General features: G+C 40.7%; 1 protein-coding gene across 5 annotated transcripts in view; it reads right to left on the reverse strand.

The window, feature by feature from the left end:
• LOC119853819 (pleckstrin homology domain interacting protein) overlaps positions 1–26,449 on the reverse strand; it is a 311,916-nt gene that overhangs the window by 64,063 nt on the left and 221,404 nt on the right. For all 5 annotated transcript variants that reach the window (XM_038397319.2, XM_038397318.2, XM_043510549.1 and 2 more), the window contains 4 exons: positions 13,695–13,814; positions 1,246–1,353; positions 548–672; positions 222–304 (listed from right to left, as the gene is read on the reverse strand). In XM_038397319.2, the coding sequence (XP_038253247.1) occupies positions 222–304; positions 548–672; positions 1,246–1,353; positions 13,695–13,814 (436 nt within the window). The remainder of the gene's footprint in view (positions 1–221; positions 305–547; positions 673–1,245; positions 1,354–13,694; positions 13,815–26,449) is intronic.

The raw sequence follows: 26,449 nt of genomic DNA on the forward strand, positions 1-26,449 counted from the left end.
GTCACCTTAAAAACTCTTATTTTTTCTCATATGTAATTGTGTTCAGTGGCAAAGTTTAATTCTGCAGGAACAGTAAGCACTGCATCTCTCTAAAGATCTTGCTCTTTGATTCCAGCATAATACTTTATTTTCATCCACTTTGCCACGTTTCCTAATGAAATAAGGCAACATGAATGAAACCAGACGCATTTATTAAACTTTTTACAAAATCCACCACCTACCTATATTCCATCGTCTATGTTTTGCATCATCAAACTGCTGCCGCAAGACTAGGAAATCTATAACATCTGGCATATCATGGTACCTAGTTGCAATCAAAATGGAACAAGAATGATTAAGGTAAAAAACCAGCAACAGAATACAGAAAACATTGTTAGATATCAAAATGCACTTAATGCATCTGAATTCAATATAAACATCTTAAATTTATGTCACAGCAATTTCTGTTTAAAAATAAAACTTATCTTTAAAATTAAGCAAATTTAAAAGGTTTTAAATATTACAAAAAACAGTTTCCCTATTGGAACCAAAATAATGCTTCCCTTACTTCATGGTGAATGATCCTCCAGTCAATTTACCAGTATCTGGGTCAAGAAAAGCAAGTTTAAGACAGCAGAGAGTAGGCAATCCCACTTCATATTTAATCCCAACTATTTTCATCAGCTCTTGTTCCTGAAGTAAATAAAACAACATTCTTATTTAAGGTAGTTGAATATAAAAGGACTGTAAAAGAAATATGAAATGAAAAAAGTGAATATACTTCTGTTGAACAACAGATTTCAGTGGTGAATTGTGTAAACAAAACTAATAGGTCAAATATAGACCTTTCAAATTTACTCTCTGAAACCAAAAAGTTGTAATTCCCCAATATAACCTCATTGTATTGAATTGTTTGAAAACTTAACAGTTCACTGCAACACACTTTTAACAAGGGTTAAAAAAAAATCAGATTGATACATGAACATCAATCACAGGTCTAGGATTTTTTGTTTCATCCTTCTCAGTAATCAATTAAGTTATTACAATCATAACTTTTAAATATTTATTTATTAATGTTTAAAACTTCTGGGGCAATCGTTACATTTTTTAATCTTAATAAATCATTTTAAAAACAAAGTTAAAATACGTTTAAAAGATTCTGTAAACAAAACTATGGACACTTTATGTCAAATAACATATATAAAAGTTATTTTCTATGACTTATTTTAAACACAACAAAAATGGGAAAAGCAAGAAATATCATACCCGTAGTTCCATTTTATGCCACGGCTGTTTTTTTGGATTAATGCTATATATTTTATTCTTTTTAGCCATTACAATATACGCTTCATGACCTTGTCGGAAATAGTAAACCTAAGAATGAAACATAAATTAATTAAGCAACATTTTAAAATGCCAAAACGTTAGCACATTGCTGATACACAGTGTGTACCCTTTCAAACCAAGATGGTACAGGTACATGCAGATAAGGTCTATCAAAGTATCAATAAACTATTATTTTAATTTTAAATAGTGATAAGATGCACTAGTAGAGTAGGAACTCCCAAGTTATCAAGATAATGCACCACCCAATGGGTACACTGAATATTAGTATGGTTCAATTGTTTGTAGTACGAATAAATTGTTAGTTTGTATAAAAGAGATTAATCAGATGCACAAAGTATAGCTATTACTCTATTTTACAGCATTGGGAATCTGCTACTTTTTATTTAGAGGAAATAATACTAACACACATGCTTGTGTATTAGAAGAAACTGGAGAATAACTTTATGCATAAATACAAGTTTTATACTAATATTCTGAGAAAATAGATTCCTCCTCTCTTAAAGAAGGCATATGGCCTGGTGGACTGAGTGCTCGTACGGCTTCTCTCAGCATGGCATGAACATATTCTAGCACAATCAGTTGTGAAAATAAGGGAGAACTAAAATAATTGTATGATTATCTTATTTTTCCCATAAAACAATTTTAATGGGTGTTTACAAACGTACTAGCAATGTTTACTCTAATTTAACACTAACTAGACAGAGACAGGTAATTCACAATTCAAGCAGATACTTTCTGCTCAATTTATGCCATAGAAAAAGGAAAGTGTGAAAAGGCAAAGGGTGGGATTTTCAAAAGCATCCAAGTGATTTAGAAGCACACATCCCATTGGAAATTATTTATGGTACATTATGCCCCTGCAAGATCAAAACAACTTCAATGGATTTTAAAAAATTGCACGCACTGTCCACACAATAGTTTAAAACAATTCCACACTGCAGCAAATTTCACTGGCCCTCCCAATCAGCACAACATTACACAGGTGGGTACAAGTGGGTGACTAGAACATCACAGAGATTAACCATTTACTTATATTGCTAATCATTTTTCTTTAAGTAACACAAATGTCATAGAGCAAATTAAACAATCAGATGTGGGATGGACAAGATCTAAATAATATCTTCCATGTGACTGAATACATTAATGAACACAGACTATTTAAAAACATTTAGATAACTTTATAATAGACAATTTTTTATTAAAAGAATATTTCCTTCCACTGACATCCCTATGACAAAGTTAAGATCAGAGCAAACTTGTACACCTGGGATTTGAACTTCTTAACACAGACTGTGGGAGTGCTGAAGTTTTTACTATCAGAAGATGAACATTGCTGGCATAATGATGAAACAAACTCACTAGAAAACTTTAATGTACTCAAGGGATATGTAATAAAATTAAAACTGACCTCCTCAAGCTAATCAGAACACAAGGCTTGAATAAACAAGTAAGACAGCATACTATATATATGTATACCAATTTTAAAAGAATAATTTTCTTTATGAAATGACCTATGCCAGCAATCTGTGGCTCTGCAAATTCAGATGAAAGAACAACAATTTACATCAAAAACATTTTACTATCCATTCCCATGTAACACATGGAAAGTTAGGTATGGAACTCCAGAGTCTCTTTTTATTTTGGAAAACTAAAAAAACCAACAAACATACATAACCCCAGTGAAGTCTTTGCCTGTTGAGCTGATACGTTAGCAAAAACCTATAGGCAATTAATGCCATATTACAGAAGATTTAATTTAATTTATTTCACAGAATGAAACATCCAGTAACTAACCTTGCAGAATATTATATTAAAGACATGGCCCTTAAATCCCCATTTTGTGTCTGTGATCTTTGAGGTTACAGAATCAGGTGGGAGTTGTGATTTGTTGTGAGTTGTTCTGGATGCATCCGATGAAGTGAGCTGTAGCTCACGAAAGCTTATGCTCTAATAAATTTGTTAGTCTCTAAGGTGCCACAAGTACTCCTTTTCTTTTTGCGAATACAGACTAACACGGCTGCTACTCTGAAACTAATAAAATACTTTCATTTTACAAATAAGGAAAAATCTCATGTGATTTCCATCAAAAGACTGAGCACAGTAACATTAGAAAAAACAGTATGCCTATTCACAGAAAAATATACTTAAGTCTTTTGATAAATTTCACAGATTCTACAAATTCAGGGTGGTATCAATACTATATTACGGATACCATACTAAAGAACACTCAAGCAGTCTAAACTGTAGAATGTTCTCTTCAGGCAGATAAATAGGCAGTCACCTCTCTTAGTTGCATTTTTTTAAAATATATACCAAAGATTTGCAAGTGGTGCTAACAAGAAATAAAGTTAAGTGCTATTTATATGGTGAGCTTAACTAAAGATGAAATTGGCCAGCTTTAGGAGAACAAGTCACAAAACAATAAATAGACCTATTTGGGTGATCAACCTCTCCTGCAAATGTTGTAAACGACATTAATACCATCTCCCCCCCCCCCCCCGAAAAAAAATAAATCAAAAATAGTATGAGATATCTCCCTCTCAAAATGTATCTCCCGCTACACAAATAGTTTTGCTCTATAAGTCTTATAGGTTTTTTGCATGTAATGAAGAAGATAATTGTGGTTGCAAAGTCAAACACTTAGGAGTCATGAAATAACAGAGTTAAGGCAACCTTAATTCGGCCTCCCTTGTATGTATGTATTATGATACCATCATCAATTACACGATCACATACTATTAATTCCACAAGACCCCAGTGTCATTCAGTGCACAGAATGGACAATGTTCACTTAATTAGCCAGCCATTCTATATTTCGAAAGCTTATGCTCAAATAAATTTGTTAGTCTCTAAGGTGCCACAAGTACTTCTTTTCTTATTTTTCAAAGTGTGGCTCATGCTTTACTTACCACATCCTATTCAAACCCTTTTTCTATTATGATCATCATTATCCAAGGGCTTAGCAAACATTAATTAATGTATTTTCACAACACCTCTATGAAATACGTAGGTGCTATCCCCATTTTACAGATGGCAAACTGAGGCAGAGATTAAGGTGAAAAGTATCCTCTAATTTTGGATGCCCAATTTTAGACACTCAGAGCCTGATTTTTCAGCATTATAGCACTTATGTTTAGAGCACAGCTCCCACTGACTTCAATTGTAGTTCTGAGTGCTTAGCACTTTTGCAAATCAGACCCCAGAGTCTCAAGTTGAGCACCCAGAAAATATGGAACACACAGTGACTGCATGTGAAAAATTTGGTGCATATGAGTTACTTACAATCACAAAGGAACTCTGTGCAGCAGCGGGGATAGAATCCAATTACCCAGAGTGGCATTCAACTGCTTTAACTATGAGAACATCCTCTATTTCCTGCAAACCTCTGCCTCACTCACCACAACCTTTCAACTTCTGTAACAAATGAGACAGGAGTCCTACAGACAACAGCCTTCTTCAGTACACAACTCTGATTCATTTCCAAAGCAGGGTGGAAAAAATAGCGTGTGATCATGTCATTAACGACTGTATCATAATGCTTACATACAAGGTGGCTGAATTAAGGTTGCTTGTGCATTTCCTAACTTTTGAGCCGTTGAATTTGTAACTTTAATATTATTTTAGTGTACTTTTTTGTGTGCAATTCTAGGGTTTTTTGTTTGTGTTTTTAAGCAAAGTGAAAAACAACAAATTCCATAATGTGATATTTTACTGACATCCACATGGGTTATCTGCAGGGCTGGAGCCTTTAAATACACCGCACATAACTCTGCCACTTGAGCTGACATTGGCTGACAGCAGAGGAATGATAAAACCCTAGGATCTTTGGCCATTACAGGCTCTGGAGAGAAGTGTACTCTAGTGTACTCACATACTCTTCTGCCCAGACCTCCTCCACCCCAAGTTTGACTCTTTCTGCCTCATCCTCTACAACTTGTACCTGTCCCAGTTCTGTCTCTACCCCACCACTAGCTCCTCAGCCCCAGCCCCACTCTACTCACCTAGCCAGTCCCCGTCCCATGTCATGGCTTCTGATCCCAGTCCCAGTCTCCTTTCCAAGGGAGTTCCACTGTCTCCTCTTTAGACTCCCCATTCCAGTCCCAGTCTCCCCCACTTTCAGCCACTCCTAATCTTCCCCACTCCCTTGTTCCCAATCTCCTTGCCTAGCCAATACCAATATCCTTCCCCTGCTTGGCTTCCTGTTTCCCCCTTCCCCTGAGCCTACTGGCTCCCATTCCCAGTCTTAGTTCCTGGGTTTCTCACCCAGTCTCAGTGACCTCGCTTCCCCCAGCTCCTTGTCACAGTCTCTTTACAAATCCCTCGGCAGCCAGCACATCCCTCGGCCCATGCTGCTTCCTGCAGGCCCCATTGGCCTGGAACAGCGAACTGTGGCCATTGGGAGCTGTGATTGGCCAAACCTGTGGACGCTGCAGGTAAACAAATCATCCCAGCTCGCCAGCAGATTTCCCTGACGGGCTGCGTGTCAAAGGTTGCTGATCCCTGGCATACCATATCCCTAAACTAATTACTCCTTTTGAGAGAATGGAGTTTCCAAACTATGCTGGGGGCACTGATGTGACTCATGTGCCCATAGTTTGCTCTCCTCAATGAGCATGAGAACATAAACATAAAGGTTACTACTCCACCGTTATGCAGGCTCTTGTGGACCCCAGAGGCCAATTTATGGATGCCAACATGGGCTGCACTAGGAAAGTTCATGATGCCAGGGTTTTCCAACTATTGGGAGTCTACATCCATGGACAAGATGCAACACTATTGCCACCAAACGACACTGTCATAAATGAAGTTTCTGTCCCCACTGTGATTTTGGAGGACTCTACATACCCCCCTTTTGCCTTGCCTTATGAAACCATACCAGAATACCTGGCAAAACAATGTTTAATCACACTGTCAGAAGGTGTAGAATGGTTGCTGAAGGTGGGTTCAGCAAACTGAAATTCAGCTGGCGCTGTCTGAAGACCTGTTAGGATTCCAGTGTCATCAATGCTGTCTGCATTACTGTGAAGCCAAAGGTGAGCCCAAGCCCAAAGGTGAGCCAAAGGTGAGCCGAATGGACCCAAAACAGTAATGGATCGCTGAATCGGTACACTATACCAGAAAGTGTGCCTATCACAGCTGGAGCAGGATGGATCTGGGCAACACAGATCAGGGATGCTCTGTGCTCCCACATTATGGGCTTGCACATGCCAATGGAAGAGGGAGAATAGTATATTTATGAATGTGCTTGTACAACGTTAACAGTAAATGAGATACTGCCACATCACGCAACAAAATGGGGAGGGCTGATTGCCAAGCATTGTAACTTATAAGTGACATAACTGATTATGAACTGGGTAGGAGGTTGACTGCTATGCGCTGTAGTTACAGGTGACATGACTGATTATGAACTGGGGGCAGGGAAGTGTGGCAAGAACTGTGGATTTACAGTAGGGATTGACGTAGAGAAAATTATTGAATACTTATGTTAGAATACAACTTCCCTGCTGTCCCTTATCATGAGTTTATCGTTATTATTTAAAATACACATTATATGATGTGATGCAGTGATAGTAATAGACATTCTTAATAAAATAAACACAAAAATAGATTAAACCACTGCCACGCAGGCCAGCTACCACTGACACACCAATAATAACCCAACTCCAAAACCATTAATATAACGAAGTGCATAAACTAAACATTAAACAGGGAACACAGTGACAACAAATAAATCCCCTTAGGTTGCATGTCCTGTGGCCTCCTTTCCTTTTCTTTCATGTTTAGTATGCTCTTGGCACTGCTGCACAGGGGTGGGAGGCCTGCACAGGGGATGGCTCAGCACAAGGTTAGCGGATTGTAGATGGTAGATTTGCCCCGTCCAGCTGCTGTTAAGATTTGATTGCATGGGCCACCCAACTATGCAATTGTCCAAACTGTTCCTGCTTTGCAGCCCCTGATCCCACGGAGGGGACTCAGGGCATGGTGCAGGCGCAGCAGGAGCCTGTACTCTTGGGGTCATAAGCATAAACAGCCTCTCAAACAGGTCTTTCTGCTGTGCTCTATCTTCCTCCCTCAGCCAATGTTCCTGCTCTAGAAACTGCACTGCACTACAATTCTGTCCCCTTACTCTGTAGCCTATCTGTGCCTTTCCACTTGCCGTGAATCCTTTTCCTTCTGGTATTGCACCTGCTTGTTGTCCCTGTCCAGAACGTTCACCATAAGTTCATCACAGAAACACTTCTGCTGGGACTGGACTGTCACAGTTCTGCATCCCAGGGGTCTGCTTGACTGCACTCACACTGTCAAGGTGAAGGGACCAGAAGAGGCAGAAAGGCCTAAGAGTAGAATCGAACAGTGCATTATTGTGTCAGTACTTTAAAACAGGTTTCTGCAGGCAAAAGTGGCTTGTGGAATCTCAAGGCCCAGAAACGATACTTTTCAAAACTGAACGTTCTGAGAGAACGTTTCAGTTCCCAAAGCTGTGTTAACACAACTGAATCACAGTGAAACGATGCAAAAACAATGGTAAGTTAAAATTTAAAATTTTTCTGTTTAAAAATTGCAGACCAGCTTGGTTTGTGGGCAGGGAAGTGACAGCTTACTAACTAAGCCTTCTCTGTCCTTTCAGGGATTCCACGTTCTGGAGGACATCACAAGTCTAAAAGTTCCAAAATGTCAAAGGGACATTTTATTCCAAGCTGCCAGCGGCAAGCCAGTTGTGTATGCCACAGAGGTTTTCAAAGTTATGGTGACTGAATGAACATCTACAAATGGAGTGGGCTGGTGATCTACAGAGCTGGAACTGTAAAGTACTTATTTTCCTAAAATTTGACTACCTCTCTTGAGTTCCCTACTATGGGAAAAGTTTGCAGCTAACTGCACTGGGATTGGGCCAAAATTCAAGGGGGGGGGGAAATCGACAGGATGCTGTGTTAGCATCCACATGGATTATTGCTTCCCTGCAGTGTCCAATGCATGCTGCTCTGACCTCAACTACCCAGTGACCACATGCAAATATACAACAACACAGACTCTCAAAAAACTACAAAGCCATTTCCCCCACTCCTCACCCCCGACACATTTCTGGTGTATATACATTCCCCCAGCTATACTTCAGACATTGATTCCATTGCCCATGGACTACATTTAACTTCCCCACCAGATAGTTTACCATTTACATGCAGCTCATTACGCTGTGGGGGGACTAATTTGTACAGCATGACATACTAAAAGGGAAGGCAATATATGGTTCTTACAAAGATGTGCTGGAGTGGTAAAGGTAAGAATGTGCAAATTTCTAGTAAAAATTAAATTTTAAATGCTTGTTTCATTGATGTTTGTGCTTCCTGGTTTCCATTTTGAATTCCACGTGGTGCTGCTGCTAAGGTGCTGGCATTCCGTTTGCCACTGGCAGATACACGCTGCTGCCCTCAGCTAGTAATAAATTTTGCATTAGGGTCATAAAGCATAAATTCCTCCGATCCATATAACAACAACAAACATGGAACCAGAAACTCACCAGGTTGAGGGGCTACTTCTGCTTTGTGTGTTTCTGCTGCTAGTTCTGCAAGGGGCTGTTCCTTCAAAGAGCCATCAAAAAGGTCCTCTGAGTAGAGACCCAAGATGTACTGCAGCTGCTCCAGTAGCAAAGCATCTTTGGAGACTGGTGTGAGCACGAGAGACACTTCAGCAGCCTGATTGGGTGCTTGCTCCCCTCCGGTGTCAAACTAGATTCTAGGGTCAGAAGGTCACCATCTCTTCTAACCAGACTGTCATGAAGTGCTGATGGCTCAATACTTTGTGCCATTCCGAGCACATGGTCAAACTCCTCATAAAATGGGCAGGATGATGGTGAGTTTCCAGAGGTGTCGTTCTCATCCCTAGCTTTCCAGTAGTTGTGCTTGGGACGCTTAATCCACTCTCTGCACTGGTCACTGGTTTGGTAAATCCACAAAGCTGGCAGCTTCTTCACTATTTCTTTGTATGCATGGTCATTACTGGAACTCTTGCTGAAGTCAAACTGTTTGCTTGCCTCACACGAGAGTTTAACTAAAATCTGATTGTGCTCTCATGACCAGCTAGCAGTGCACTTGGCAAAGGACTTCTTTGTGTTGGTGGCCATTATAAACATAAGAGAAGGTTCACACTGCTTACAGCTCAGTAGCCAGAATAAAAAGGAAGGGCTAAATTCTGAGCAGCTGTACTTGAACCAGAGGCACCATTTCCATTTCTTGAGAGTCGTCTGGCCTTGGGATAGAAAGGCCCATGGGATTGTGGGACAGCACTGGTGAACTCTCAGGCCCCAGTATGGGAGGCATGGTCAGAGTTGCATCCACACTGCAAAATTTGAGCCTGTCCGACTCAGACTATCAAATCTCTCCCCATACTGATGGGGTCCTGGGGCCTGCACATGGAGGGCTTGCTAGCCTGAGTCAGACATAATTATGTGTAGATGAAAGGTGGATATGAGCCCAAGCTTGCAGTGCAGTGCACACACATCCTAAATTGTTTTGGCTGAAATTTTCCAAAACATACAGCCTCAGGCAAACACCCAGTATGGAAAATTTCAGCCCAAATAATTAATGTATGTCAAAGTCATAAGCAACAGAAAATGGAGGCTTAGGGAAGTGTTGAGCAACCTTAATAGGTGATGTTACCAACTGTGCTTATAATAAAATAATTATCCAGCTGTGGAATTTCTTGCACCCTCTCGGACACATATGGGAACAATCATTGTCAGCGATATGATTCTGGACTAGATGTATTACTGGTACTTCTCAAATTGGTGCAACAATTTGTACGTTTCCAGGTACAGACTAGGTAGCAATTGTCAACTTCATTAATGTCAAGGTTCTTCTGAACAACAGAATGATGAGAACATGCCTAAGTATTCCCTGTATACAGTGCAACATCTGCTTTGTCTGGCCAAATGTGAGATTTTTGTGAAACATGTCAATACTAGTAGATGCCAAAGACTCTTAAAAGTATGGTACAGGCATATCACTGACAACTCTACAATACCTAGATGGCACCAGTGACCAGACTTGTTCATCTTGGATTTGATTCTGTGAGGAGCTCCACAGAGGCTCTCAATGAAAGCTGAAGTTGATAATCTCTGTGGGAACTCAGTTCAGCACTCTGGGTGCTCAACACCTCTCCAGAAATGCTTAGCTCTTTGAAGATTCAGGCCCGTACAGATTATAGTGTATGGCCCAACTATTTCCTGTGGCTTTTTCCTGAGGGGTGAATTTGTGTGTCATTGATTGTGGAAGACGGGGTACATAAAATCTTGTTTTTGACTTGGATTTTCAAGCCATACATTATATTAAGTATTGTTCATGCACCCAATATATTATACTAAGCACACTTTATAAATTAAAAAACAAATTGTTTTATGTATCTGTCATTTTTGGAATTGAACTACTGAACCACAGAATTGTAGGACTGGAAGGGACCTCGAGAGGTCATCTAGTTCAGTCCCCTGAACTCATGGTAGGACTAAGTATTATCTAGACCATTCCTGACAGGTTTTTGTCTACAAATCTCCAATGATAGAGATTCCACAATCTTCCTGGGCAATTTATTCCAGTGCTTAACCACCCTAACAGTTAGGAAGTTTTTCCCAATGTCCAACCTAAACCGCCCTGGCTGCATTTTAAGCCCATTGCTTTTTGTCCTATCCTTAGAGGTTAAGGAAAACAATTTTTCTCCCTCCTCCTTGTAACAACATTTTGTGTACTTGAAAACTGTTATCATGTCCCCTCTTGGTCTTCTCTTCTCCAGAGTAAACAACCCAATTTATCCAATCTTCCCTCACAGGTCATGTTTTCTAGACCTTTAATCATGTTTGTTGCTTTTCTCTGGACTTTCTCCAATTTGTCCACATCTTTCCTGAAATGTGGCACACAGAATTGGACACTACTCTAGTTCAGGCCTAATCAGCACGGAGTACAGTGGAAGAATTATTTCTCATGGCTTGCCTACAACACTCCATGCCAGAATGACATCTGCTTTTTTGTAACAGTTTTATTACACTGTTCACTCATATTTAGCTTGGGATCCATTATGACCCCCTATACCTTACTGCAGTACTCCTTCCCAGGCAGTCATTTCCCATTATGTATGTGTGCAACTGATTGTTCTTCATAAGTGGAATACACTGCATTTATCCTTATTGAATTTTATCCTATTGACTTCAGACCATTTCTCCAGTTTGTCCAGATGATTTTCAATTTAAAACCTATTCTCTAAAGTACTTGCAACTCCTCCCAGCTTGGTATCATCTGCAAACTATATAAGTGTACTCTCTATGCCATTATCTAAATCATTTGATGAAGATATTCAACAAAACTGGACCCAAACTGATGCCTGTGGCACCCCACTTGACTGTGAACTACTAGTAACTACTCCGTCGGAATGGTTTTCCAACCAGTTATGCACCCACCTTATAGTAGCTCCATCTAGCTTGCATCTCCCTAGTTTTTTTTATGAGAAGGTCATGCAAGACCATATCAAAAGCCTTACTAAAGTCAAGATATACGACATCTACCACTTCCCCCCTATCCACAAGGCTTGTTACCCTGTCAAAGATCGCTATCAGGCTGGTTTGAGAATGATTTTCTCTTAAGTATCAGTCAGCATGGATATGTCATCACCTTATTATCTTCTAGATGTTTATGCAAATTGATTGCTTACTTATTTGCTCCATTATCTTTCTGGGTACTGATGCCAAGTTGACTGGTCTGTAATTCCCCAGGTTGTCCTTATTTCCCTTTTTATAGATTGGCACTATATGCCCTTTTCCAATGCTCTGGAATCTATCCAATCTTCCACGACTTTTCGAAGATAATTGCTAATGGCTCAGATAACTCCTCAGTCATCTCCTTGAGTAATCTAGGATTTATTTCATCAGGACCTGGTGATGAAGACATCTAACTTGTCAAAGTAATTTTTTACTTGTTCTTTCCCTATTTTAGCCTCTGATCCTACCTCATTTTCACTATCATTCACTATGTTAGTCATCCAATCGCTACTATCCTGTTTGGTGAAAACTGAAACAAAAGTCATTTAGCACTTCTGCCATTTCCACATTTTCTGTTATTCTTTTTCCCCCCTCATTGAGTAATGGGCATACTCTGTCCTTAGTCTTCCTCTTACTTCTAATGTATTTGTAGAATGTTTTCTTGTTATCCTTTACATCTCCATCTAGTTTAATCTCGTTTTGTGCCTTGGCCTTTCTAATTTTGTCTCTATATACTTGTGTAACTTGTTTACATTCATCCTTTCTAATTTGACCGAGTTTCCACTTTTTGGAGGACTTTTGTGAATTTGAGACTCTCCTGAACTCCCTGAGTTTGCTAAACTCTGCCTTTTTGAAATCCATTATCTTTATTGTGCTGTTTACCCTCTTACCATTCCTTAGAATCATGAACTCTATCACTTCATGATCCACTTTCAAATTCTTAACCAGTTCCTTCCTATTTGTCAAAATTAAATCTAGAACAGCCTCTCCCCTAGAAGCTTTCTCCATCTTCTAAAATAAAAAATTGTCTCCAATATATTCCAAGAATTTGTTGGATAATCTGTGCCCTGCTGTGTTATTTTCCCAACAGATATCTGGGGTAGTTGAAGTTCCCCATCACCACCAAGTCCTGTGCTTTGGATGATTTTGTTAGTTATTTAAAAAACCTCATCCACCTCTTCTTCCTGGTTAGGTGTAGTAGACCCCTACCATGATATCATCCTTGCTTTTTTACCTCTTTTATCCTTACCCAGAGACTTTCAACAAGTCTTCTATTTCCATCTAACCTCAGTCCAAGTTTATACATTTTTGATATATAAGGCAACACCTCCTCCCTTTTCCCCTACCTGAGCAAGCTGTACCTTTCTATACCAATATTCCAGTCATGTGTAGAATCCCACTAAGACTCTGTGATGCCAACTATGTCATAGTTGTATGTATTAACTAGCATTTCCAGTTCTTCCTGCTTTACTTCTCGCTTTAGTATACTGGGCATATACCTCATTGAAGTAACAGAGGTGAGGAAAGACACAGGAGAAATACAGTGCAATAAAAAACCCCATCACAAGAGTGTGGAAAAAGAAAAGGGATAGCCCAAATGTGACATAGCATTTGGAAGATTCTGAAGGGCCCAGTGGAAAGGTAGAACGTGCTTACAGAGAAACTTTCATTCTGAAAGAAAGTAATCTTGGCTTGATTAAAATTAAACTCTAAAGGGTGTTTTAATCAATCCAAAATGTTCAGAAAAATAATGACAAAATTAATTACATACATTTCTAAAAAAGTTATGTAAAAAAGTTGAAAAACTGGAAATGGAAAGCAAGAATCTTGAGAAAAACAAAAATACCTCATCACCCATTTGTGGCACAAACGGACACCGACGAGGAATAGTATCTGTAATCCATGCTGAAGGCAGCCATTCTTCCAACGTCAAGCCATTTTCTGCCAAAACTCCTACAGCCAACCTCTAAAGAAAATGCACACAATAATATATTAATAAGAATAATTCACCCTTTACCAAAACTCAGAATTTGTCCCCAAAATATATTATCATTTTTGTCAAAGTCTCAACTGGATTTTTGTGAAAATGATTGATTTTTATCATAAAATGGAAAATAAATGACATAACCAGATTAGAAATGCTACTGAAAAGTTTAGGGTAATTTTATAGTGCAGCAGCGAAATGAGACTTTTTATAATCAAAACAATGAAACTTGAATTTAATACAGGTACTTTCTTTTACCCAAACAACATTTGACGGATGTACATAAAGTATGAATTTATTAGCGTCCAGCCATATGACAAGTTTTGAGGATTGAGAAATAAGCAATTGAAATTTCCCAAATTCTATACTCTATTGCAAAAAAACCCCTGTGTTAAAAGAACATTAATAAAGATCCAGTGCTGACTGATCTTTGGAGATTTTAAAGGTGAAGCTCTAGCAAGTCTTTACTAAGCAAACCAAATTAGGATAAATTTTCATGGGAATAGCAAAAAACACATCCCTGACACAAATACCACTCCCCTGCCAATTTTAAGTGCCCATTTCAAAGTATGGAGGTGTTAGAGCTTCTCAAAGAAAAGGTTGCCAGAATAATAGACAGTGCAACCAGCCCTGTCTATAATGTATACACTTTAGGAAGTTCAGTTAGTTACCCTACAGTAACTGTGGTTCTTTGAAATGTTGTAGTAAGTGTGGATCCTACTCTAGGTGTGAATGTGATCCATGCATTCGGAGACTGAATTTTTCATTTTTTTTATTTTACAAGTAACGTCCAGCAGAGCCTCCCATATGAGGACATAGAGGGTGGAGTGGCTATGACCTTCCCCTCAGTTCTCTGACAATTTAAAGCCTGTGTAGCTGAGGACTCGGAAAAATAAGGATGGAAGGTTGATCGTGGGGCTACAACATCTTGAAGAACCTCAATTACTGTAGGGTAAATATTTCTTGTTTGAGTATGGTGTTAGTATAAGTCCCACTCTAGGTGACAGGCAAGAAGAATCCTCCCTAGATGCGAGTGAAGAATCTCAGTTGTATTAGTCAAACATGGATTGAAGTACTGCTCTTCCATATGCAACATCTGCTCTGGCTGCCATGTCAAATGCACAGCATTTCACAAAGGTCACTGAGTTACTCCATGTGGCTACCTTACAGATCTCAGCTATCAATAGAGTTCTAAAGCAGGCTGAAGATGCTGCCTCTGCCCCAGGTGGAGTGTTTGCAGGGAGAGCCTTGCCATACAATAGATAGTAAGTAGGTAAAAATGCGCTGAAGAATTCTCTTTGAGATTCTCAGGGGTGAGATAGCTTGGCCTTTTGATGTACTGGATATGGCCACAAAGAGACAGGGAGAAAGTCTGAAAGTATTGTTTATGTCATATAGCAGGGCCCCAGTAACATCCAGAATATAAAGCTTCTTTTCGCCTGGTGATGAGTGCGGCATTGAGAAGACTGGCTTAGGTGAATTCTGAGACCACTGTGGGGATGAATTTAGGGTCTAGTTTCATCACCACTTTGTTCCTGTGGAAGGATATATATCCCAGCCCAGCCATGAGAACGTGCAGTTCACTGACTCTCCATGCTGATGTGATGGTTAGCAGAAAGACCATCTTGATTGTGAGGTGGTATAATGAACATTCTGCTGATGGCACAAATGGTGACTCCAAGCTTCGCTACGCTACAATGTGGGAGTAGGGTCCTTAGTCTGAGGGCAGGTAGGGAGAAGGTCCTTGTGGAACTTCAACACTGCAGGGTATGAAAAGACCGAGTATGACTGTATCAGAGCGAGACATGGTGATATGACTTCCAGATGAATTTTAAGGAAGATAAAGGGCTAGAAGATAAAGACAGCATATAGTCCAGAATCTTTGGTATAGGATCTGAGTTGGATTCACATTGTTTTGAGCTGCTCATATGGAAAATATTTGCCATTCTGTAAAAGAATCTGCTGGACCTGCAGGGAGCAGTCTTTGTCTGTCTTGCTCAATAAGCCAATGTTCAGGCCACCAAGCACGACCCTGGGTCCGGATGCAATATTTGTCCCTAGTTCTGAGATAGCATTTCAAGGCAGGTGGGAAGTCATATTGGGGGTGGGGGTGGGGGACTGACTGGACAAATGCAGGAGATCCAACAGCCAAAATCATCTCAGCCAGCAGGGCAATATCATGATGACTGTAGCTCTGTCCCATTTGATCTTGGATATGCTCTTAGGGATCAGAGTGATCAGTGGGAAGGCATACAGCAGTCCTCAAGACCACTGAAGTAGAAAGGTGCTAGAAAGGGAGCTGGGGCTTATACTGCCCATAGAGCAGAAATCCCTGCATTTGGCATTATCTGCCATGGTGAAGAGGTCTATGATGGGAATTCCCATCAAAAAAATATTTCCACGGTGACCAGTTGTGTCTGGTTATCACATTCCTGCCCAGAAAGTCCGCCAGGTCATCGCTGAGCCCTGGTAGGTGTAGAGCTATCAGAGTCACTCCTTGCCAATGGGACTGTTCTTGGAACTTGAACATCTCCAGGCAGAGAGGAGATGATCAAGCGCCTCTCTGTTTGTTTATTGCACCGACGACATGTTGCCTGTCACAATCTGCACTGTGGGTGTTTCAGAGGATGAGAAGGAATGCCATATAAGCCAGTCTTATAGCTCTCAGTTCCAAGTTGTTCATGTGAAGTTTTAGATCATCTTGAGTCCCTGAACCTTGCATTTTCAGATGGCTCTAGTGGGCACCCCAGTCTGTCCCTGATGCACTTCTCCAGCATCATCATTGCGAAGGGGAACAAGAAGGATATCCCTTTTCTTACATTCAAAGGATATAGCCGTCACTTGAGTTCCTGCAGAATATGACGGGGGAGGAAGGCTGTGATTTGTTTGGTCATAAGGTGTGTGGACGGGATATACTCCATCCTCAGCCACCATTGTAATGGCTGCAGGCAAAGCCTGGCAAGCTGCATCACACGTATATGCACAAGGACCAAAATGTCCCAAACATGCACACACAGTGTTCTGAAGGTCATACACTGTTGACTGAAGGGACCAGAACCCGTACTCTGGCATAAAAGCTTTCACCAAACTGGAGTTAAGCACAGTGCAGATGAACTTTACTGTCTGAGCTAGTACGAGAGATTATTTCACATACTTCACTAGGAGTTTTAAGGGAAAGAATAGGGAGAAAATGCAATCCAGAACTGTCTCTTCTCGGGACCTGCCTCTGATCAGCCAGTCATTTAGACGGGGAAGACAGGGATTCCTTCCTTCCTTAGGTAAGTCATTACTAAGGCCAGAAACTTGATTAACAGTCAGCATCAGAGGGAATCTGAAAAGCAAAACCCTGTATGGGTAGTGGTAAGGCCCCACTGTGAATCTTAGGTATTTCCTCACGGGTGGAAGCTGAGAACTGCAAACCAGTTATGAATTTGACAGAGGCAAGCATTACCCTCCTAAACCTTACTCCTTTAGTAACAACTAAACAGGCAGGCTACTAATGTTCCCATTGTTAGTTAATTGTTCCCATTCTTAGTCGATTAAGGCTCCTTTACCTTGCCAGAGTGATGTAAACAAGCCTTATTGTAAATGACAGTAAGGGAATCCTCAGCTAGAAAAGTCTATCTGCTTTCTCCCTTTTTTTCCTGTGCCGAGAGGCACAATAGGGTTAGATTACACCTCAGGATCTATTTTACTTATCCATTTAAAAAAATGCAGGACAATGATTAGCAAAACTGTACGACTTTCATGTGTGAAAGTCTGAGCAATTTAAAGCAACGTTCTACTTTACAGAATACCAAACATCAAAATAAAAGTAATGTCATTTAAATTAAAATCCAAGCTTATAACTGGAATGCAGGGTCTTTGTTACAAAGTATTTGTAATTTAACTTTCATTTGTTTAGGAAATGCTGAGCAGTTATTATGATTTTTTTTCTGTATGGTAGTTTATTTTGGTAATTTATTTAAATGAAATGGGAGTGATTATATTGCATTATTTTGACAAATAAGATATGCAGAATTTTTGGATTTTTTGGTGCAGAATTTCCCCAGGAATAGAATCTGAGACTGCATGCATGTTTGTTGAGTCTCCTTAGGTTTAGAATAGGACAAACAACTTCTTTTTTCTTTTTCAGAACAAGGAAATAAAAGGAGCAGAAGAATCTCTCTTTGTATTATTATTATTTCATTATTATCGTAGCATTTAAAAGCCCCTGTCATGGATCAGGACCCTACAGTGCTAGGTGCTATACAAGTGCAGAACAAAAAAAGGACTATCCCTGCCCCAAAGAGCTCACAATCTAAGAGACAGCAGACCAATACACAGAAACAATAAGCCCAGTGAGGTTCAGTATGGGTCAGCACAATAGGCTGTGGTCTCAGTACACCAGCAGCCTAGTTACTTGCGCTTTGGCTCCTAGACAAAGCCATGAGGTCACTTAAATTTGCAATAAGCTCTCATGAGAAGGTCCCTGAAGCGGGACAAAGAAGGGGAGTGGGTAGGGGGCAGACAAAAAGGACTGGATATGGTAGCCATGGACTATGATCTCCAACACCCATCTGTCTGATGTTATAACAAGACCATGTCCAGTGGAGGTGCAAGGCAGCTTTCTAAGGTTATGCTCTGAGGACTGGTTCTTATGCAGCTCTTGACCATCCTCTCAATTATGCTGACAGGTCATTACGGCAGAGTGTGGGGCTAAAGTCGAGGAGAGCTGATGCCCCATGTTGTAGTACAAGTACTCTAGGTTTCAGTGTTTAGATATAGTATGCAGTCTCTGCTGGTGTGATAGTTGAGGACTGGTTGATTGATGCCTTTCAATAGGGTGGGGGAATGTAGATTCCCAGAAAAGTTGCTTTGGAATCTTTCAGCAAGTGTAAGGAACTATCAGTTTGTTCGCTGAACAACTCCAAGCACTTAAAGGTCAAGTCCTAAACCATTGCTTGTGCCTGTGAGGGATACCTGAGGCTTGGAGTCACGCCACACTCTGCATGGTCACTGCCGCAGCCATAGACCTGCCAGTGATGTCAGACATATTCATTACCTGTAGAGCAATGGTTCCCAAACTTGTTCTGCCACTTGTGCAGGGAAAGCCCCTGCCGAGCCCGGCTGGTTTGTTTACCTGCCGCGTCCGCAGGTTCGGCCGATTGTGGCTCCCACTGGCTGAGATTCTCTGTTCCAGGCCAATGGGAACTGCTGGAAGCCGCAACCGGTACGTCCCTCAGCCTGCGCCGCTTCCAGCTCCCATTGGCCTGTAGCAGTGAACCACGGCCACTGGGAGCTGAACCTGCCAACGTGGCAGGTAAACAAACCGGCCCGGCTTGGCAGGAGCTTCCCCTGCACAAATGGCAGAATAAGTTTAGGAACCATTGCTGCAGAGCCATTATGGCCACAAGCTGGCCTGCTATTATAATGTCTTTCAGCTCCTCTCTGCTTTCATGATGGACGTTGGCCAGGAAAGATGTAATCTTGTCCCATGTTAAAAAGTTGCATTTGGCCAGAAATGCCTGGCACTTGGCCACCCTCAATTGTAGCAAGGCCAATGAGTATGCATTTCTTCCAAACAGATCTAAGTGTTTGGGATCCTTGTTGTTAGGTGTGTTCTAGGTGGATCTCAATGTCTCCTGGACAAACAAGACCAGCAGAGAGCCAGAATTGGGATGGGTGTTAAAAATGCTTGAATCCTGAGAGGGGTACATGACAGGGTGGATAAAAATCAATTTTTTTTTAATTAAAAAAAAATAAATCAGATTTTTTAATTTAAATCAGGTTTTTTTTGAAAAAACCTATCTAGAGAGAGTTTTAATTTAGATACATTATAGCTCAAAGATATCTCATCATGGAATAGGGATTATAAATTCTAATTCTATAGTATGGGATAATATATTCACGTAACGTTTATGAAAAGTTTTGTAAATGTGTTCCAACAGTTCATGGATTAGGGACCCAAATTTATGGGGCTCCAGGGGCCTCTGTATAGATTATTTAGGTTAATCTTTCTATCTACCCAATGGGACTCAGTGCTCAGTGTAGAAGATACCATCAGAGATGCTTAGTTTTACAGTTTTCCAAATGGATATGTTATCCATAGATAACATGCTTGCTAACAGCAAAAAAAGTTTTTAAAATAAATAAATAAATAAATAAAATATAGAGGCGAGAAATAACAGACCTCAACCCTATTGTCCCTCTGAACATTTTTGTACACAGAGTCAATCCCTTACCTCTCTTTAAAGGTGCAAAGTTTCAAAAAGTTCAATGAATAGAAGATTGTTGGGGGCAGAATAGATCTGGACAAGGAGAAGAAGTCTGGAGATAAATGTGAGAAGGGAGGGACAGGCAGCAGAAACGAAAGTGAAACTGTTTGCGCAGCATATTCCAGAAATCCTGAGGTCTTTCTAAGCGCAGCCTTCATTGATTTGAAATCTACCATACCATTCTCTCACTAGAAGGGAAAACCTATAATGGCAGCAGGCCGTAAAAGAGATCCAGTTTGGGAATATTTTAATGAAGTTCCTCTACCTGTGGGTAAGAGGCATGCGTGCAAAATGCAAACAGTGCAACAAAGAAATACAAGACCTGGTAGCCCAAATGAAACAACATCATGAGAAGTGTTCCTTGTCAGAAGGAAAGTGCACTGAAAATGAAGAAACATCTGAACATGCAGGATCTTCAGGTTGGTAAACTTTTTTATTTCATACTTCTTTCTTAAGGACTGCCTGTCTTCCCTCTGGACTATTCTTGAATTCTCATGTTTGAGAAAAAAATATAGTTGTTACTCTATTGTACTATCATTTTAGATGCAGTTGTGGTAAAAAAATAAATAGCTGAAATAGGCAAATCTTCCTTATACAATTTCACCTTTAAAGTAGTACTGAGTGGCAGTGAATGCGATGAGTAATATTAAATAAGCAGTATGGTAATAATAATTAAATAACTGCATTGAATTATTTTGTTTAGGAGAATCCATCCTCAACATACAGGATTCTGAAAACTATCCACCTTCAAGATCACCATAATTTTCTATAGTTTCAGAGTTATCTGCCAATGATAGTGTTTCAGTCACATCATGTATGTCACATAGCCATCTGTTGCAAAAAGAAAAAAAAAATCTCCATCATCCAGAAACAACCATAGATAAGTTTGTGATAAGAACCAGCAGATTACAAAAAGAGGTAATGGTTTGATTATGCAACAAACTCTCCTTTCTGTATGATTGAGAACCCACACTTCATTAACATGGTTCAGTCATTAAGACCAGGATACAGTCCACTCAACAGAGCAGATGTCACAGGCAAATTGCTAGACAAAGTGTATGAAAGAGAAATTGAGCAGTATGCAAAAGGTCTAAAGAGTAAAATTGTAAACGTGAGTCTTGATGGGTGGAGCAACGTTCACAATGATCCTGTTGTATGTGTTGTGCTCATGTGACAACAGAAGAAGGGAATGTCTTCCTTGCAGAAACAATTGATGCATCAGGAAATGTACACATAGTAGAATACTTACAAGAAGCAGCAGTAAAAGTTATAATAAACTGTGAAAAAAAATTTAAATGTCTAGTACACAGCTTGGTCACAGACAATGTTGCAAATGTATCCAGGATGAGAAGAAATTATTTAGAAGAGAGTAAAGAGAGTCCCAAGCTAATAACATACGGCTGCAGTGCTCATTTGATGCACCTCCTAGCCAAAGACTTCAGTGTTCCAGAAATAAAGACTAATGTTGTTGAAACTGCAAAATACTTCCGTAACAACCACTTTGCAGCAGCTGCTTTGAAAAAAGTGGGAGGAACCAAGTTAACTCCCACAAGACGCGCCATGGAACTCAGTAGTGGACTGTTCTGAGCACTATATCAAAAACTGGCCTAATCTGACAACAGTTTGTGAACAAAATCATGAAAAAATAGATGACACTGTCACAGCCAAAGTTCTCAACATTGGGCTTAAAAGAAATGTTGAACACATGCTGAGTACCCTGAAGCCTTGAACAAAATGCAGAGAAATAGCTGTTTTATTGCTGACGCTGTTGAAATTTGGAAGGAACTGAGGGAGATCTTAAAAGAAGAAATATACGACAGAGTTAAATTACAAGCATTAAAAAACCAAATGGGACAAGCACTATCTCCAGCTCATTTTCTTGCAAATATTCTCAATACTCGGTACCAGGGTCAAACCTTAACTACTGAAAAAGAGGAGTTGGCTATGACATGGACAGCCAGCAATCATCCCTCCTCTCCATAATGCCAACTATAAAAAACTTCAGAGCTAAGGGTGAACCATTCAAGAAATATATGTTTGCTGATGATGTTTTAAAGAACATCACACCAGTGAACTGGTGGAAGTCACTTAACCACTTGGATTCAGAGACGGTTGAAGTGATAATCTCACTTAGCAGCAGTAGCTTCTTCTGCCAGCGTAGATAGAATATTTTCTTCCTTTGGACTAATTCATTCCAAACTGAAAAATCGTTTGGGACCTGAAAAACCAGGAAAGTTTGTTTTTCTTTTCCAGATTATGAACAAACAGGAAAATGAAGCTGAAGACGACTGAGTTAGCTGCAGAAGCCAATATTTTAAGTTTCTCATGTTGACCTGGCTGATACAGTTGATTTAATTTTTGTTGTTTTTTTAAAAAATATATTTCATTTAACTATTTTAGTTAAAAACAATTTTAACAAAAACAACCCTGATTTTAAAACACCTGAATATTTAACTAAATGCAAAAATTCATATACTTGTTTTGTTAAAATATATGTTTTCTCTTGAAAAAAATACAGAATACATAACGTTGTTGTTTTAGTTAAATAAAACAATGTAAATGTCTGTCTGGTGATGTTCCCCTCTTAATACAGCATGGCAAGAAAAGCCTCCAAATATTAATGATTAGCCTGTTGAACTGGAGATAGTTCACCTCCCAATGACTTCATAAACATCTGCTTCAATTACCTTTGGTAAATAAAATAACCAAACAATCATTCATTTTCTGATATAGCTGTAAAACTAATTTGAAAAGTTTTCAGAATAAACCACTTGTTCTGGGCCACGGTGCTCGAAGCACCACAGGCCTGGCAGGAGTACTCTGAGAAAAACGAGGCTTACACACAGCTGTGAGTTATTGGCTTTATTGAAGGTTAGTGACCCACCCGCAACGGGGACTCCAAGCATTGCAGTCACGGAGGCGGGGAACCCAGCACACCGGAGCTTTGCCTGGGACAGAGTCCGACAGAGGGGCGGGCAGACAGCATTAATAAGCATTACACAAAAACAGTTCATGAATATAAAGTTAGGTGCTTCTTAAAGGGGGGCTTTCTACTACCTGGCGAAGGGCCATGCAAAGCAGCTGTGTCCTTCAAGAACTATCTCCTACAATAACAAAGCAGCTGTGTCCTTCAAAAACTCTCTCTATCCCACAGTAACGAAGCAGCTATCTATGTCCCACAGTAGCCTCTCGGCTTGAGAAAGCGGAAGTTCCCTAGCTAGGCCGTAACAAAGTCTTCCGCAGTCCCTTACACCACTGTTTAAAAATGTATAGTGTGTACCTTCTAAAAATGAAACCTACATCTATCTCTGAGTTGTGAAGAATATGTATTAAGGTTGTAACAACCAATAAGAATGCACTTTTATGTAGAAATCCATGATTAAATCGAGTCTTCCTGACTATGATTTAAATCAATTTGATTTAAATCAAATCCACCCTGGTACCCGGTACTGTTTTTCAGCATGCTTTGTGGGTCTTATAGTGGCTTGTGTTTGCCACAAAAGTTCTTGCCAGATCTAGGAGGTCTACATTTATGGGGAGGAGCAATCCTGGAGAGACCAATGGCTGACAAAACTTTAAATAGCTTGTGAGTCTTCTCACAGATGACCGAAGTCTCAATGTCCTAGGTGTCCGCAATCTGCGCCAGCAGCTCTTGAAAGGCTCTGAAATTTTCCAGTGCTGGTACTGGTGTGGAGATTATAGTCTCATCTGGGGTTGGTTGCTGATTGGTAGATGATATTGATCAATTTTTGCATCCTGGCAGATTCTTATGTATATTGACCTGCCTTTGATGCTGTTTAAAACACAGTGTTGTGAAACCTAGCAGTGAGAGGGATATTTGGCCTTTGGATCTCGTTCCTCTCTGTATTTCAGCAACTGAGGTTTTGCTAGTGAAACTCCTCTTCTGCAAAGGTTGGGACCAACTCCAAGACTTGAAAAGATGGTCCCCAAAATAGCCTCAGGAGGTGCCAGGGTACCTTCTTGAGCTCTTGCCCCAGTGTTTGGGGCAGCCCTTTATAGCACCTTGCTTCAACATCAGGACTGTCAATGGTTTCGGTGCTGGGGGTGGCACCAATGCTGATGTCAACATTAGATGTGGCTTCTGTTCCACTTCCTCTGCAGAAGTCTTCAAGCTCGGCTCTTCTGGATCGGATGCCACTCTCATAGACTTCTCCAGAAGGTGGAGCTTCAGCCTCATATCCCTCTACTTCTGGGTTCTTGCAGAGAAGGAGCAGCAGACCAAGCATCTGCTTAGGAGGCAAGACTCTCCCAAGCAGAACAGGCATCTGCTACGTATGTCTTTTAATGTAATTAGCCCATCATAAGATGGATAATGTTGAAGCCTGTGGGTTTTGAGCCCACTATTATAAGTACCTTTTTACAGGGTCTGTATGCGAGATGGAGCACTGTTCAGGGGAATCTGCAAACAGCTTTCAGTGTGACAAGCACTACAACAGACTAGGGAAATAAAAATAAAAGAAAGAACGTGGTACTGAAGAATCTCAGAAGATCTGTATACAATTTTGAGATATTTTGCTGAAGCTAAGTCTAGTGGGTTGAACTCCAGCTAGATTCCTTCTTGATGCCAAGGACAGCAAGACAGAACTGAGGGAAGTGTAGTGGGGCGACTGCCCCACTCCAATAAGCAGGGCTTAAAAACAGCCGAGCTAGGCTGATTGGGGAAGCAGCCACCGCTGTGACCAGCTTAATTAGGGCCTAGCTGGCCCTGATAAGAGGGCAGTGGGCCAGAAGCTGGAGGAGTCTCACTCTAGCCCTGGAGTGGGAAGGGCCTAGCTGCTTGGGAGCTCAGGGTACTGGGAGTAGAGCAGTGCTGGGGAAAGGCAAGAGGAGCTGGGGAGCTCCAACCTGGCAAATCCCCAGGCTGTGGGCCTGGCTAAAGGCCAAAGCAGGTACTGGGCTTGCAGAGGTGCAGCCTGGGGTTAGGCAGGGGCAGCTGGTCCGACTCCTTTGCCCATGATGAGTGGCCTTTACAGACTGCAGTTTGCCCCAGTGAGTGGGGCCTAGATGACGACTGGCAGTAGCCACTGAAGCAAGGTGGGTTTAGAGGGCTGGGGATTCCCCTGGGAGGGGAGACCTAGAGCAAGGGATACTGCTGGGGCAGAACCCCAAGGTAAAGGGCAGTGGGGTCTGCGAGGGACACAAGGGCCTGAGGCAGGCGACACACCAGCCAACAGAAGGTGCTCCAGAGCTGGAAAAGAGCTAATTCCCAGGATGACCAGCAGGAGGTGCGTGCCAGTGAGTCTTCGACCTCGCTACAGGAAGGTCATACGTGCCCTGCCATTTCTGCCCTCGTACAAGAGCAAAAGGCAATATAGGGTGCATACATGGCCTCAATGGACATTGCTATTCAATAAAATAAAATACATTAAAAAAAATCCAGTCTAGCATGCACAGGGTGTATGTGCACCCAGATTAACATACACACTGACCATAATCGAAGAATTCATGTCTATTTTAATTTTCAAAAAAGCACTCATCTGATAAAGCCCTGAACTTGAAGTTATTTATAGTAACACATGCATTAGAACAATATTCACATAAGGATCCTTTCAACCTACTATCAAATATGAAAATTGAATCCAGCTTACTCTAACCCACACAGAAAAGGCTTCAGAGAAAATATAGGTCTTGCAGCAGGTCCTGAGTTAACAAAACCCAGCTTTGTGAAACAAAAAATGGTGATGAAGAGGGAGTAAATTCCAGAGATTAGGATACCTCAATGAATATGCCCTGCTGATAGCCACTTCTTGAATAAACTATATATGCATAAAAATAGATTTTAGTTTCTCTGCATATGTCTACATGGCAAGCAGAAACCTGTGACAGAGAGTCCCAGAACCTGGCTCTACAGACTCAGTTTCATGTTACGGCACTTAAAATAGTTGTGTAGAGGTTCAAACTCAGGTTGGAGGTTAGGCTCCTAAGTTTAGAGGGGTGGGCTTCTACACAGCTATTTTTGGTGTCATAGCTCAAGTCCAAGTCTGTAGACCTAGGCTCTAAGACTTGCTGCTGCGGATTCTGCTTGCCACATAGATGTACCTTCGTTGTCTTATTTGGGTCATGTCCTAGCCAAGTTAGTTCTCATGCAAGCCCCAAATTCTATCTAGACTGGGTAAATGACAGCTCCATAACCTGATCTGATAAAATGGAGACCAAGTTTTGTCTCTTCTGTATATAAAGCAGCACTGCACACTCCACCTACCCAATTTCTCGTAAGGGTCTCTACTCACAATGAAGAGCGTGTGTGTGTGTGCGTGCGTGCGTGCAAGAGAGAGACACACACACACGTACCCATACAAAGTATGAGAGACCTCTTGGGTCAGATGACGAAAACTACCT

This window comes from Dermochelys coriacea, chromosome 3 (assembly GCF_009764565.3).
Source record: "Dermochelys coriacea isolate rDerCor1 chromosome 3, rDerCor1.pri.v4, whole genome shotgun sequence".
NCBI lineage: Eukaryota > Metazoa > Chordata > Testudines > Dermochelyidae > Dermochelys > Dermochelys coriacea.